Here is a 15,863-nt window from a genome sequence, read left to right as displayed (position 1 = left end):
TCTCCTCCACTTTTTCCTATAAGTAATATGAGAGAAAAATTGTGACGGTAAAAAAATCGAAATCGAGGTTTTGAGCCTTCGGAATGTCGCAGAGCGGCTTCTGTGCCCCTCGCTGGCGCCTGAACACTTGACGGATTTTATTCCCTGTCGGTAAAAGGTAATCTATCCCGTGAAGGTCCATAGGGTTCTGAGAAGTTGAGGCTCACATGTGGTCGTAAGGGTGTCAGCCTTACGAGCCTACAGCCCTTTACCCCCAAAAATATTTCTGGTACTCATTTCTGTTAGAGGTTGAGTCGACACCAGGGCTGTAGTGCGGCTGGAAGGGTTAGATCAATTGAAGAAATTCACTTCATCGGGGCTCGAAACCGCAACCTTCCGGCTTGTAGCATAGTGCCGCAACCAACTAGGCTACCGCGTGCCCCAATACAAGTCGGTGCCCGGTAAAAATGAACACTTAAAAAAAAAGGGCCCCTCCACAAAAAAGAAATGGTAATTTTCTCGAAAACGTATAAGTCGACTTTGATCAAATTTCAGTAATTTATGGAGACCATCACCCTAAATAAAAATGCACAGGGAAAAACGGTACGCTGAACAGGGTGCGGGCATATTCTACCTTGTATGTTCAATGACCAACAAAGGTACTAAAAACAACTAATTCCGTTTCCGAAGTGACGTACTTAAGGCCAATCGTATATGAGGGAGTACGTGTAATGTCTTTGCACCGGCTTTTAAACACGGTGCCGAAGTCAGCATTCCTCCTCGTCTACTCCAGTTTCATGAAAATTTTATTGCATGCTTTTTATTCTATACGGAACACGCATAATACGAATTACGATATACTGTATACAAAAAGAGAACAAACTCCGTGGTTTTAGTCCGCAAGTGGACTACACCGACGGAGCGACCGACGCTTGTCAGTGAAGTTAGTGCAACTTTTGCGGACAGAGGGTGTCACTTGGTCAGTGCAACGAATACCCACGGCCACTAATTTCGGTTTTCTAGAACGGAGTCGCTATATCCTTGAAATAGCTCCTCAATTATCTTCACGAGGCTGAGTGTACCTCGTTCCAGACCCATTACTTCTCAGAAAATCTGGTAGCGCGGGGAATCCAACCAGGACCTCTGGATCTAGAGCCAGGAACTCTGACCACTAGACCACAGAGGCGGTCATATATTGTATTTTTTTTTCCTGTGGCGCTACAGCCCCAATTTTGGGCCTAGGCCTACCTCCATGAAACTCTCTGTTTCACTTCGGTTTACTAGATCTTACATATACGGTAGGACTTCTTGGGCGAGTGATCCGCTCGTCGCAAGGCCTCTACCTGTAGACAAACACAGAGAAACGCACACAAACATCCATGCACTGAGTTGGATTCGAACCCACGATCCCGGCTTCCGAGCGAGCGAAGACAGTGCATGCCTTAGACCGCTCGGCTACCGTGACCGGCCATATATTGTATACTATCATGTAAATTATTTTTTTAAAGTTACGAGGGTTAATTTGTTTATAAATCTCTGGTTAAAATTAAAAATTTATAAATTCCTAGTGAGATATCAAAAATCCTATCCGACAAACTATAAAATACGAGCTATATGTTATGAATACAAGGTATATACGTATATGGTTCAAGAAGAAATAGCTCAACTACCGGCAAACCTCTGTCATTTTTCCTTAACCATTACGTTTCAAAGTTAAAAAAAATCGTTCTCAATATTGTTTTGTCCGAACTAACAACACGTAGCAGGTTTACTACTCCTGTCTATCTATGGCTCTACAGCCTTTTGTTGGACACCTTGGCCACTTTTTCAGTTTCTTAATCCTATACACAGTCGGTATGATTCCTTGGACGGGTGATCAGCCCGTCGCAAGACCGATATCTACACACATAACAAACGCAGACAGACACACATGCCCTGAGTGAGATTCGAATCCTGGATTCCAGCGCTCGAGGTAGCGAAGCAAGTTCATGCCTTGACACCGCGCGGCCACTGCGATATGCGGTTTACTACTTTTAGTATGTAATAAATCTGTAATAATTTGTCAAAAACCACCAAAAAGTTTTTAATTTCAAACTTCTCCGGTACGAGGCGCGCGTACGGGTAGGTGAGAACTCACGGAACTACTTAACAATCCATCAAGAGCATATTCATCATATGTGCGTCCATTCATTTCACATTTCTTGAATGAGTACCGAAGGTCTTGGAAAACTCTGAATAAAAAAACAGCATATTCGTTTGACACGTACGCACTTATCCATGATAAATTCATGAATGGAGTCAGAGGCTTCTGAAACTTTGTTTCAACATGGTCAACATTCACAAGCAAAGGGATACAGACGTAAGTAATATATTTTTCTTCAGAATACTGATACTGAGCTAAGTATGTTGCACTAAGCATGTATTCAAACTATCCAGACATTTTTAGAACACACTATACAACACGGTAATATATTCGTAATTAAAAATATCTGAAAATATACACAGGCAATTTGTCTTAGCATATTAATACGTAGGCAAGCTGGTGGGAATAGGAATGTTGAAACTGCGCATGCTCATGTTTCGCAGACTTCTTATAGCATCGTACATTGCTGCTAAATTGCCACTATAACCGTAACCAAAACGGTTCCTATGAAAGGATAGCAAACTCCATGCTTCTAACACATTTAAAATGTAAACATAAATATTCTCCTACTATTCACAAATCCGACACCTTATTAATCATAAAGAACATGCGGTAAAATCCCTACACAGCGGAACACACAATATTATAGACTGGCCAAGAAATACATTGACGGAATGTCATTTGATTCTTGGCCAATAAATCTAATGCCATTTGTTTTCTGACATGCGTCACACAGGGAGACATAAAACCACTGCCTGAAGGGTTATAGAGATCTAGATGGGTCATCGCCATTATAAAAATAAAGCATAGTTAACAATTATAAAAATAAATAAACCATTTACTTGTTGTGTTCATATCATCATATTGTTTTCTTGTGATTTCACAACGTTGCCACTAGGTCGGGCGACAACAGCGCAGAATAATAGGATTATCAGCTGGGAACGGATTTTTAAGTGATAGATATTATTTATAACATATTTATTTTCACGTGATGCATCAGTAATAAATACGCTGTAAAAGTAGAAAATATTTTCAGAAAGTATTAATTATTACACAAATAACCAGACGCTGTCAGTATCTCAGACACGAAAAGTCATCTTGAAGTAGAGTACCGTAAACCTGTTTCGGTTATCAGGGGTGATTTGTATGAACAGAATGTACGTTCCACATCACATGATACTCAGTCTCGCGTACTTCTAACACACGACGTCACTAACACTCAAGTGTTTCATGTCTTATGAATCAACTAGCCTTTCTCTTCTCGTACACATGAAATCTCGCCCATGACAACGCCTGTGATTCCGTTCCGTTTATCTCGAATTTCGCTGATTTGTTTTGTTGTCTCACACAACAAATTTTTGGTTTCTACCAACCTACTATCCAATAGGTACCGGGAGATCTTTCCCCGGGGGTAGGGCTGCCGGGACGTGAAGCTGACCACTCACCTCCAATTAGTACCGAGGTAAAAAAACGTAGTTCTAAACATCCACTCCCCCATACGTCTTCATAAATTTTATTGCATATTTTCTTGTTATCTCCCGCCGAATTGGCCTGGTCTCGGGCAATTAAATAGCTGTGGTGAGCCTGACAGGGGTTGTCCAGTGATTGAGTTTGCCTCATTCTAAGGGGCCCAACTGAGCAATGTGTCCTCCCCCTTCACCCAAGGGCGGAAACAGATCCACTTTCCGAAACTCTGTGTTTCCTAGTTTCTAGAATACCGGATGATGGACAAAGTCCAAAAATCCATTAATTCTGATCAAAATGAAGGTATGCTTACAACTTGCCCCCATGCAGAATACACCACGTCCTTAACGAATTCTACAAAATATGCCCTTAAAACAACCAAAAAATGTAATTTCACGCAAAGCTGTTTAAGTAGGCAAAAGTTACATGAGCCTAAATTACACATTCTTCGAGCTAACACCAAAATAATTCTACTGTGCAGTGATTTGCTTGGAAAAGCTGACGGAAAGTCAGCGGGTTAAGAAATTTACTGGTAAAGTTTCACACCTATATGAAGCATCAAGCAAAATTTCTTCTGTATAATTTAATCTTTCGGACTGGATATGCGACCATTTCCAGATTACAACTCCTTACGAAGTAAGCGAGATAGGCAGGCCTACGTATGAATCAAAACATGAAGAGTAGCGATGGCGCTGCGGCCATTTCACGAGTTCGAACGACTGCCATATTTGTATCGTTTATCAGTATAATCATTAACCTGTCAAGGATTGGGTCATTTCTTCACCCGTTCCGGCCTTAGTTATCTAACAGACTCTTCAATATTCGCTTCTAATTATTATAGCTAAAGATATGAACAGAAAATGGCGCCGAGGTGACCTCAAATGTCATCATATTCGTATTATGTTCATGATATTTACAAGTTCTTTAAGAATCCACCAAAAAAGGCTACCAAGCCAAATTTTCAAGGCATTTCCATGTAAAAAGTTTTGCTAAACTTCCGCTTCTGTTATATTTTTAACTCTAGCGGCCACATAATGTAACAACTACTGTGGAGTAGTACGCGAATTGATACAGAGAGAACAGAGACATTACGACAGTTAGGGTAAGACAGACAAAAGTAAAGTTGCCCCTGGGCTTAATTAATAAAGCACCATGCAATTAAAGACGTACGCAGGTATGTAAGAATAGCTCCATCATTCTCGACAAGGACACTAGATGGAAGTGAGCAGCCCGCCTCACGCACTGGCTGCTTTACCCCCGGGAAAGAGCTCGACGTGCTGGCTAAATAGGAGGCTGAGTGGGCCCCAGAACCGGTCTGGACTCCATGATGAAGAGAAAAATCTTTCATCTGTGCTGGGAATCGAATTCCGGCCCACCAGCCCGTAGCCCGTCTCCCTAGTTACGGAAAGATAAGCACTTCAAGAAACCCTTCCTGATGACTGTCACCATGGAATCACGTGTTGAATCCAGGTTGCCTTGGATGTCTGCGCGCTGACCACCACACTAGACGACAAGGATAGGGGTCACTTTTAACTCATCTTAGTTAAAAGCATTAAGATGTTAAAGCTTCCTCTGTACCTTACAGCCACGCGTTAAGACGCAGCTGCCGGGTCTCACTGTGGGTCTGTAAGCGATGAAACATTTCAGTGCCCGTAACTTTACTGAGATAAGCTAACCGCTTACTTGAGAAGCCGCCAGTTACGCACCTACTCGAAAATTTCTCAACATTTTATGGAACCAAGAGGTTCATTAACGTGTTAACAAGAGCTATCCACTGGTCTCTATCCTAAGCCAGATTAATCCAGTCCATCCAACCCCACCCTTTCTAAGATCCATCTTAATATTGTCCTTCCACATATGTCAATATCTTCGTGTGGCATTCTTCCTTCTGGCTTTCTCACCAAAAACCTATACGCATTCCTCGTCTCCTCATCAGTGCTACATGCCCAGGCCATCTCTTCCTCCTTGACATGGTCATTCTAATCACACTTGGCGAAGAGTACACGTTACGAAGCTTCTCATTATGTTAAACATATGTTTATTATTATTATTTCAACATTACTGGCAGCAGAGAACCGAACAGGAAACACTGACGCAGCTTCTGAATGCCGAATAGGTACAGTGTACGAACCAGATCTGATTGCCGCCGAGATGGGGCTTTCCCCTTACCACCTTGTGCGGAACACACGCTGGCTCCTATCCAGCCCCCTATTCTACAGCTACCCGCTTAACTCCTTCTAGTGCCGAGGTTAACAATGCCTCTTGTAGTTCTTGTCGCTCGGTACTTCAGTTACTTGAACAGACATAAGCTCCTGTTGATTAAAACAGAAACAATGAGGAAGAGTATTATCTTATGGCAGGCAGGTCATGTAGCACGAATGGAGGAGACGAGGAATGCGTATAGGACATTGGTGGGAAAGCCAGAAGGAAGGAGACCAGAGGGAAGACCAAGGCGTAGGTGGGTGGTCAATATTAAAATGGATCTTAGAGAGATAGGATGGGACGGTTTGGATTGGATAGATCTGACTCAGGATAGGGACCAGCTGAGGGCTCTTGTGAACACGGCAATGAACCTTCGGGTTCCATAAAATGCAGGGAAATTCTTGAGTAACTGCAGAATTGGCGGCTCCTCCAGAAGGGCTCAGTTCCATGAGTAAGTAAGTAAGTAAGTAAGTAAATTATCTTATGGGATGAGACACTGTGTAGTCTGGCAGAAATACTGCCTCCATCTTCAAGGTAAAAGAACAAGCCAGGCAAGCACTGTAAACCTCACAAAAGGTAATTACGTAAACACGTTCTTCACTGGCATGTTTGCAATGGTGTGAAGTTCTCTCTCTCTCTCTGCTCGTTAACCCAAGGGAAAAACAAACCTTCTTCAAAAGCTAACAATCGTTGTGCTAGTCAATAAATTTATGGCTTTCTATGGAACCCGAAGATCATTACAGTGAGTAGGCCGCAAGTTCCTATCCCGCACGAAATTATTCAATCCACACCCTCCCACCCAATCTCTTTAATATACTGTCCTCCCATCTAGCGCAGTTAGTATAGCGACTGGCTATGGGCTGGGCGACGGAGGGGTAGGAGTTCGAGTTCCGGTAGGGTCAAGAATTTTCTCCACATCGTCCAGACCGGCTCTGGAGCCCACCCAGCCTCCTGTCCAATGGGTACCTGGGGTAAGGCGGCCGGGGTGTGAAGCTGACCACTCACCTCCAGCTAGTGCCGAGGTCAAGTAAATGTGGACCTATACATCCCCTCCCCAATACGCCTTCATGGCACAGTGGTTAATTAGTTAAGCACAGGGGCAACTTTAGCTTCCCTCCCATCTACATCTGAGTCTTCCAATCTGTCTCTTACGTCCAGGGTTTTCAACAAAACTTATGCATGCATGTCTCCTTCTACAATAGTGAAATTTAAAATGAAGCTGTGTTGTTCTTCAATTTCAGTTTTGTGCTGTACTATACAACACAGAACTCTACACACACCGTACAAAGTTTAACGGTCTCTGGTTTAAGCAGTACTGTATAAAGAATGTTCTAGAACAAAAGTTTATGTACACAGATTTTAATATTACAACATTTCATAGAATGCGGTGTTGGAGAAATCGTTAATATTTATCAAATAGCAATTAATAAAATTAGCCTAATGTATAATTTTTATTACGTGGTCATGACACTGGTTCACCCACAATGACGCAATACAAAAGGAAATTAAAAACACTGTACTACCACCTGCAGCTCAATACAAACGCAATAATTTCTAACTTGTAAGCACATAACACACAGACGTGAATACTATTAAAGAATTAAGGCATAGTCAGCATTGCTTTTAGACTACTTTCCTCATTTAAAAAAAAAATAAAAGTACGCTTATGAGATCACCATGCTGTCTCCGCGTCTGTGAATATCCACCTTTAAACTTCTGACTGCCTCTTCCGGTCTTTATAAAACTTTTTATGTATATCATGGCACCTGAGCCCATTTCAAAGGCGTATCTCACAAATCCCTCCCATGAATCTGTGTGTGTGTCTGTATGTATATCCTCTTATCGTTTGCCCCTGCACTATTTCGTCCACAACTAATGGCATATCCATCCCTTAGCTTGTATGGAAAAACATTCAAATTGGACATCACTGGTCTGGGCCTTCCTGTAATGTTCGTCTAAGAGGTGGGTCGAACAAGCACGATTCGTTTCATGCACGTCCCACTGAAGTTCCCACATCCAGGGGTTCGTTTGTGCGTGCACAGAAAAAGTGAATTTTTACCCCACGGAATGTGAGACGTATTATAACACCTAACACAAACTTATATAGCCTGCCTAATCTTACAAGCTAATATTAGAGTTGTGTTTTATTAGTGGAACAAGATGTAACATAAACTGTTATAAACTTCTCTAACGAAACTGATCACTGAATTGTAAAAATATGACCACAGGATATCCGATTCGGTTTTCAAAATTCGAACACCGCGTTCTGGTCTATCTTCCTTTACGCCCTAATTGCAGGGCAAAATAGAAGGGTTTATTTTCGGTTTCTTTACAATTATTCTATTCCCCATTACTGCACTGAGCTTACAGTCAAACGGTTAACTTATCTATTTGAGTGAATATAAATTAGGCTAATTTCAACCAGACGCCGAATTTAATTCTGATAAAATGGAGATACTGAAATGTTTAGGGCGTTGGTCGGATTGTCAAAGTTTATACCACAATCTCTGCGTCAACACTTATAGCCCTAACATAGGTCATTACACAAAATTTTTCAGAGGTCTGTTAAAATGGGTGATCAATTACAGCATAACTATCTTCGGCAATGACAGAAGTATATTTGATATACATACATTTCGCGATTTCTGTCCGCCCCCGTCTACAGATCACTGATCAATCCAGGATAATGATTATTGTACCGTCCACATGAACTGCCACAGAACGAAGCAATTCATATCATTAATATACATGAAATATAAAATGGGAGATCCGTTACTTTTCAGAATTCAGAAAAAACCGGTAACATTTATGAGGTCTACTAACATACAAAGATTTTACAAACGTTATACCATGCCTGGACGAAGATTAATGTTTATGAAAACCATCTGTTCAAAAATAATAATATAATTATGCTTGTGGAATTGGCTGAAGATTGAAGTACGTGATACGAACAAGGACTGACAAAATACAGACTTAGAATTTATGTAATGTTTATTGGGTGTCAAATAACTGTCCTGTGCCTCATCCATAATTCAAGATGGGTACAGAATACAATATAAACTCCGACATGCAAACTCCCCAAAGAAATTGGCTCGTCGAACGGAAACAAAACATTAATCAACACATCATCTTCAAGGTTATGCATAAGTATTTTACTCCGTTACAGTAAGAAAATCTGCAAGTCACACCTGAAAACACGAGATGTGAAGACATTCAAATGCACGATCAAGCTAACGCACGAAAACTTTACAATTCTTACCCAGTAAGGAAGGCAACTGTCTAGGAAGCCCAATGTCACTGTATATGAGCATATCTCCTGGGACAGAGTCGCCGTTCTGGGTGCCTCCCCGACCCGTGGGGTCCACCCCACCGATCTGTGATAACCCCGCCACCGTGTTCGAGCCGGGATCCGCGGCTGCTGCTACTAAATCCAGGCCACTGTGAAAACTTGGACTTTTTGGTAAGCCAAGAGTAGTTGTGTTTCCAGCAGCTGTATCACGATAAAACATAGCCCTCGCGCCGGGGCCGGCCTCACTGTGCACCATCGCACCATTCACCCGCCACGCTTGCACCACTGCCACCACCAACTAGAACTACTACTCTCACAGATCACTGACAAGAGCGGGAAGATACAATATACAATACACACCACACCCGACTGAGTACTCCTGTTCGGCTTCGATCAATGAACATCTGCACAAGCAGCACAAACTTCCACACGTACTTCGAGAGGGGAACAAGCCTAGCTACAGCGACTACATATGCTGCCGAAGAAAGAGATCACATAGCCGGGGGTTAATAACTCTCTCCCTCTGATTTCAGTTGTCATGGCAACTGGAACCAACGCACTCTGAGATGACAGGAAGAAACATCCCCCTTTCGAACGCTAAGGCTTACTGCACTCACGAACAGACAGAGCCAAACTGACAGACAGCAGGCAGGAAAGGGAGCAAACGCCACCCACCAGCAAACGTCCGTCAACTGCATGCATTACCGACGGAGTAATCTGCAGAGACCCATCTAGTGCCAATTTCCGCTGCATAGATGTCAGCACAAATAAACGACAACAGCGCACTTAATGGCGAAATGCTTCACTAAATCCTAGAATACTATTGAAGCTGTGTTTATTGCAAGGCAGTTGAAATGTTTAGTATTTTAGAGTTTTGTTTGCTTGTAATAAATCTTGGTTCTGTATGGGTGTAAAACTTGGTCTCTGACATTAAGAAAGGACCATAGACCGACAGTGTTTGAGAACAGGTTGCCGAGGAGAACAGATGAAGTGGCAGGAGCTTGGAGAAAATTGCATAATGAGGAGCTTCACAACTTGTACTCTTCTCCAAGTATAATAAGAACGATAAAGTCAAGGACGACGAGATGGGCGGGGAATGTAGCACGAATGGAGCGAAGAGGAATGCATACAGGATACTGGTGGGAAAGCCAGAATGAAAGAGGCCACTAGGAAACCCAAGGCGTAGGTAGGTGGACAATATTAAAATTGAGCTTAGAGAGAGAGGATGAGATGGTATAAATTGGATCAATCTGGCTCAGGATAGGGACCAGTGGAGGGCTCTTGTGAACACGGTAGTGAACATTCGGATTCCATAAAATGCTGGGAAGTTCTTGAGTAGCTGCACAATTGACGGCTTTTCAAGTACTCATCTGCGTGGGTGAGTGAATGAATGTAATAAATCTGGTCTCAGATCCTGAGAAACTGCAAAGTTAATTATGTTCTTCCTGCTTTCAAAAGGCCTGCAATGTTAATGCCAAGTGAGATAAACAGGATGGTATAATTACCTTCGTATGTATGCTTTGCATCCTGTTGTGTACGTCACTGGTATGTAAGTTTCCCGTCGAACACAAAACTACACTTTCAATAAATAACCGATAGACTCGAATGTCGATAAAATCAGTTAGTGTATTGAAAAGTTATTTTACGCTACATGTTTCGGTCATTTACGACTATCATCAGGCATTATATAAACAGTAAAATAGACCAGCCTTCAATAAAGGACCGTGGCTTGCAGTGGATCCACTGTTACTAGTCTTGTCATGTATGAGTTTTTACCTGGGGTTACAATGTTTAAATTGTTTAAATGTATTGAAATACTTATCTAAGTTAATAAAACTGATCTTAAATTATTGTTATTTCCTAAAAATCATCTAATTATACATAGAGATATTTTTATATGTAGGTGGGATGGAGAATGGTGTGTTTTGGAACTTTTCGCTTTATGCTTTGGTATAATGTTGGATATTATAGCCTATGCGTCGTTTGTATCGGTCTCTTCGTGCTGTCTTGTTTTTTGGTGGTCTCAAAAGATATTAGGAATATGTTTTTATAGTAGTTTCAGTGTGTGTGTGTGTGTGTACTTAGGTTTCTGACTTTCTGTGGTAGACATGTTGGCCGTGTAATAAATGTTGATGCATTTGACTGTGTACATAACACCTGATGATGATCATAAACGATATAAAAATGTAGCGTAAATAACTTGTTAATAAATTGACTGATTTTATCGATATTCCAGCTTACCATTTATTTATTGAAAGTGCAGAGTTGTAGTGATCATGATAGCAACGTGGTATAATACTGTATTTAAGCATCCTGTTGCAATTACGTATGTATTTAGTACGTATGTATGTATTTATTAACTAACAACAACGATGAAATATTATATAACAACAGATTCCAGGAAATACCCATGCCGCGACAAAGGAATGCAGCACAAGACCCAGAATCAGCAAATATGCTCTCAGATAAATATATTTCAATGAACAGCTGATGACTACAATGAAGGATAACATTTAACTACTTTTAATTTTTAATTATAAGCAAATATACAAATAAAAAAGTAAAGCTATCCCTGCAACATGCCATGGAGGCGCATAGGGTTGTGAGACGTCGAGGTTCCCACATTATCTAGACAATCGGCTCACAGATGGCGGTAAGGTTGTCAGGCTTACGCGCCGGCCACCCTTTACGCCCAGGAAAATTATTTAATTAATTCCTAGTACTCATTTCTGTTAGAGGCTGAGTAGACCCCAGGGCTATAGTGCGGCTGGGAGGATTACATAAATTGAAAAATCCAATTACCTCAGCGGGAATCGAACCTGCGACCTTCCAGCTTGTAGCATAGTGCCTCAACCAACTACGCTACCGCGTGAAAACAGGAAACAGTGACGCAACATCAGTGCAACCGTTCGAGTTTCAGACTGTACGCAATACAACAGGGTCAAGCAACTCTACGTGGAAACTTAGGAACGACAACTTCATCTTTGACAACCGCTTCTTTCTATACTGAAGAATAGGAAACTGTGTGAACAACCAACTTTCCCAAGAGTTTACGTTTTACAACCTACAAATAGAGCCAATTAACTAAATTAACTCCGCTCAGTGGCTTCAGTCCACACGCAAACTATACCGACCTAGCGACCGCCGCTTGTCGGCGAAGTTAGTGCCAACTTTAGCGGACAGACGGTGTCGCGTGGTCAGTGCAACGAATCCCCACGGTCGTTAATTTCGGCTTTCTAGACCGGATAGAGCGGGGGGGGGAAGTAAAAACGTGCGATAAAGCCATACACATTGGCAATGGCTACACATGAAGTTCTTTTTATCACGAAGATATTAAGGACGAGATATTAAAGGAATAAACATTCTTACAAGATAACAGCTGTAGAAAATTAAATGTATTTGAAGTAAACCTGAGATATAAAAAAGGCTGATATAATCTGAGGATACGCCCATTTAGATTCTGAACAGAATATTACTTTAAGAGGCAATGAAGAACTCTCAATAACGTCACTAATCGAATCTTGTATACATAGCACGCAGGCACGAAAGGAGATGATGAAACTCCGGTATCTCCGAAAAATTCAGGAGTACATGGATTCAACTGGCCGAGTCCTCGTGGTGTCAACATTTAGACAGAGTTTAGCATCTACGTATGCAAGATAATTTCGAATAACTTCCACATCACAGACAAGGGAGATACTTCTCTCGCCAGGGCTCAATATTTAACAAAATTACAACAGCCTTCAGTAAGGGGTAGCGTAGTTGATTTGAGGTACACGCTACAAGTCGGAAGATCGCGAGTTCGAGTCCCGATGAGGTGGGTTCTTTTCTATTTACCTAATCCTTCCATCCGCACTATGGTCCTGGGGTCGACTCAGCCTCTAACAGAAATGAGTACCAGGAATCTTCCTGGGGGGGAAAAAGGCGGCCGGCGCGTAAGACTAACCTCACAGCCATCTCTGAACCTATTGTCTAAAAAATATGAGCCTTGACGTCTCACAGCCCTATGGGCCTTCACGGCCTGTTACGGGGATAACCTTACACCAGCCTTCATGTAAGGCGAAAAATGCATGGCTACTACAAAGTTTTTCCCGGCTCTGATGCCGTGCAGTCTAGCAGGTTGCTACCAACCTTCCAGAGGAACCTGCAGCCTGCAACTCCGTCTTATATCCTCAAGACAGAGACTACAGAGTGTCCCAGAAAGCTGCTAACGTTCTACCACATTACACGGCGCCATTACAGCAAGAACCTCAAATTTCAAAAAGTCTACTATTACTTACTGGGCCCATCAAAAACATTAAATCTACGATGTACATGATCTTATCGGTTGTAAAGCAGTGTACGTCGGTAGAAGTCTACCGACGTTACGTAAGAACGTTAGTGGGCATGTACCCAACTACACGGCGTTACAACCCAGAATATCGTGCCCGTCATTGTCACCACAGTGAAAACCTTACATCTAACCTTAAAACTAAATTTCTGGCTTTTTTATACAGGACTTGACAATCGCTCAGATGGGTCTGCAATTTTCAAAATTACGATATAACTAAATTAAAACCGTACTCCACAAATCATTTCAAAAAACCATTATACGCTCACCCATAAAAATCCGGAATAGCAGTAGTGCACCCTCAGTCAATGTTCCTCCCTTAATATTTAGTGTAGCACTCAGAAACGAAAACAATTACATTCAGTGGAGTCCTTTATACCTACAGAATCCTCCGTATTTACACGCGATCGAAGATGTATTCCTGTTTCGTATTCAGAGGTCCCTTGTTCAAATCTTGGTTCGACAGGCCGGTGCCTTCGCATTAGCTTTCAATGTAAACATATCCGAGAATTTTCAATAATACATCCGTTCGATCCAAGTTCAGTTGAGAGACAGGCTTCCCTGCACGTACAATATCCTCAGTTCAAGCAATTCACTTACCTTTAAGAAGTGGCAGTTTCTGGAGTTCACGATTTTTACTAATGTTGAATCTGGAGGAACTCTGTCGCTTGTCTTTCTTGATGTGAGGCGGGCCTGGATATTTGATCTTGTTGATCTGTGTTGGAGGCGGGACGTTGGCTCCGGGAGAGAGCTGTTGTGGTGACGGCTGTTGTGGCTGCTGAAGCTGCAATTGCTGCTGTGGTGCTGCTGGTGGTTGTGTAGAATTGGCATTCGTCTTGATCTGCAAACCGAAGGACCACGAACCGTTTCACTGAAGCATGCCAACTGCACAAATTATGAAATAAAGGTAAAAAAATGTATCCCTGTGCTTAACTAATTAAGTGATACGTCGTGAAGAAGCATGGGGGAGTGCACGTATTCTTGATCTCAGCAGTAGTTGGAGTTGAGTGGTTACCTTCACGACCCGGCCGCTTTATCCGGAAAGAGTCAACCCTTGTTATTGTTGTTATTGGAGAGGGTGGGTTTCCCCATGCACTTAGACCAGATATTGGTCCATTGTGCGTTCCCCTGCGATATTCTACCAGTCTCTATACCCTACCGCTACTGGTGCGTGCCATCAGTCCCGACTCAGCCAGCGAGTTCGGCCTCTACTGGCTCAGCGGTATCTCGATGCCTCCCCCATCTATCAGAGACGTTAGAGACTACTGTTGGGCGGGAAATGTCCTGAATTTGGCTCAGAGGTCCCCTTGAGACATGAGGTTCTTTTACGTGCCGTAAAGCTACGACACGGGACCCACGGCTTAAAGTCCCTCCCGGAGGACTTGTTCCCTGAATTTACCCCTTACCCTTACCCACTGGGTATGAGGTTGGGTGGGCCCCAGAACAGGTCTAGATGTGGAAACGAGAAAAATCTTACTAATAACGGGCCTCGAACTCCGACCCATCAGCCGTCCAATCCGTAGTATGAAATACTCGTAATAATTGCTCTCATGGAAAAGGGTTCTTCCTGAGAAACCAGCACACACTCAAGGGTGTAACAGCAAGCTGGAGAAGAACTTGTTCTATGAACATATACAATTTTTACCGTCAACGCAACAATACTTTATTATTTATTTAATTAATTTACTTATTTATATAGGACGCACTACATGTTTCGATCTCAAATGGGTCATCTTCAGATGCTGCAAGTTTCTCATATGCCATTGGCGAAACTTGCAGCACCTGAAGATGAACCGTTTTAAGTCGAAACATATAGTGCGTGCTATATAAATAAATAAATAATAAAATATTGCGTTGACGGTAAAAATTGTATACGTTCATTGTATATACGCAACAGGATACAATCCTTAAAAATATAATTTGTACTGTTCACCAAATATTATTAGGAAGTGAAAATCTGGGTAAATTTTGGGGAAAAAGATATTAAGTATTCCTAAGGTGAACGTTTTTAAATCATGATAGTAAAACACGTAGCTCCTCTGTCACCTTGCTACTACAATGTGTTTGCTGTCACGCAGTCTCGCAGAGTGAAAACGCACAGTTGCATCAACTATACCGGTCCAATTATCAATGAACAGGCGGCTGGTCCACTGTTGGAAACTTATATTCACATCTCATTTCACGTAAATAAGTTGCATATTTTGAATATTACTGCATATGTTCCCCGCCGATCTCAGTGGCCGCGCGGTCCAAGACATGAACCGTCTTCTCTCGCTCGAACACTGGGAGCGTAGGTTCGAATCCCACTCGAGGTATCGATGTCTGTGCTGTTCCGTGAGTAGGTAGCGGCCCTGTGACGGGCGGATCCCCCGTCGTAGAGTCCTACCGACTGTGTATAGATTAGGAAACTGAAAATGCGGCCAAGGCCCAACATAGGACTGTAGAGCCACGAGGGG

The 15,863-nt window shown here is 42.3% G+C and overlaps 2 protein-coding genes across 7 annotated transcripts in view; one reads left to right on the top strand and one right to left on the bottom strand.

Annotated features, from left to right (window-relative positions):
* LOC111872326 (serine/threonine-protein phosphatase 2A 56 kDa regulatory subunit delta isoform) overlaps positions 1-15,863 on the bottom strand; it is a 130,019-nt gene that overhangs the window by 69,972 nt on the left and 44,184 nt on the right. For 4 of the 6 annotated variants that reach the window (XM_023866074.2, XM_023866075.2, XM_023866078.2 and 1 more), the window contains one exon: positions 14,008-14,248. In XM_023866074.2, the coding sequence (XP_023721842.1) occupies positions 14,008-14,248 (241 nt within the window). Of the gene's footprint in view, positions 1-9,047; positions 9,766-14,007; positions 14,249-15,863 lie in introns of those variants that run through there. The other 2 variants (XM_023866077.2, XM_023866079.2) reach the window with 1 other exon arrangement.
* Positions 2,243-15,863, top strand: part of LOC111872329 (dynein light chain 1, axonemal) — a 63,700-nt gene continuing 50,079 nt past the window's right edge. The window contains exon 1 of the mRNA XM_033754642.1: positions 2,243-2,338. Within this exon, the coding sequence (XP_033610533.1) occupies positions 2,306-2,338 (33 nt within the window). The 5' untranslated portion in view covers positions 2,243-2,305. The remainder of the gene's footprint in view (positions 2,339-15,863) is intronic.

The sequence above is a fragment of the Cryptotermes secundus genome, unplaced genomic scaffold (assembly GCF_002891405.2).
Source record: "Cryptotermes secundus unplaced genomic scaffold, Csec_1.0 scaffold55, whole genome shotgun sequence".
NCBI lineage: Eukaryota > Metazoa > Arthropoda > Insecta > Blattodea > Kalotermitidae > Cryptotermes > Cryptotermes secundus.
The sequence above is the reverse complement of the archived record's forward strand: the minus strand, read 5'-3'. Positions and strand labels throughout refer to the sequence as shown.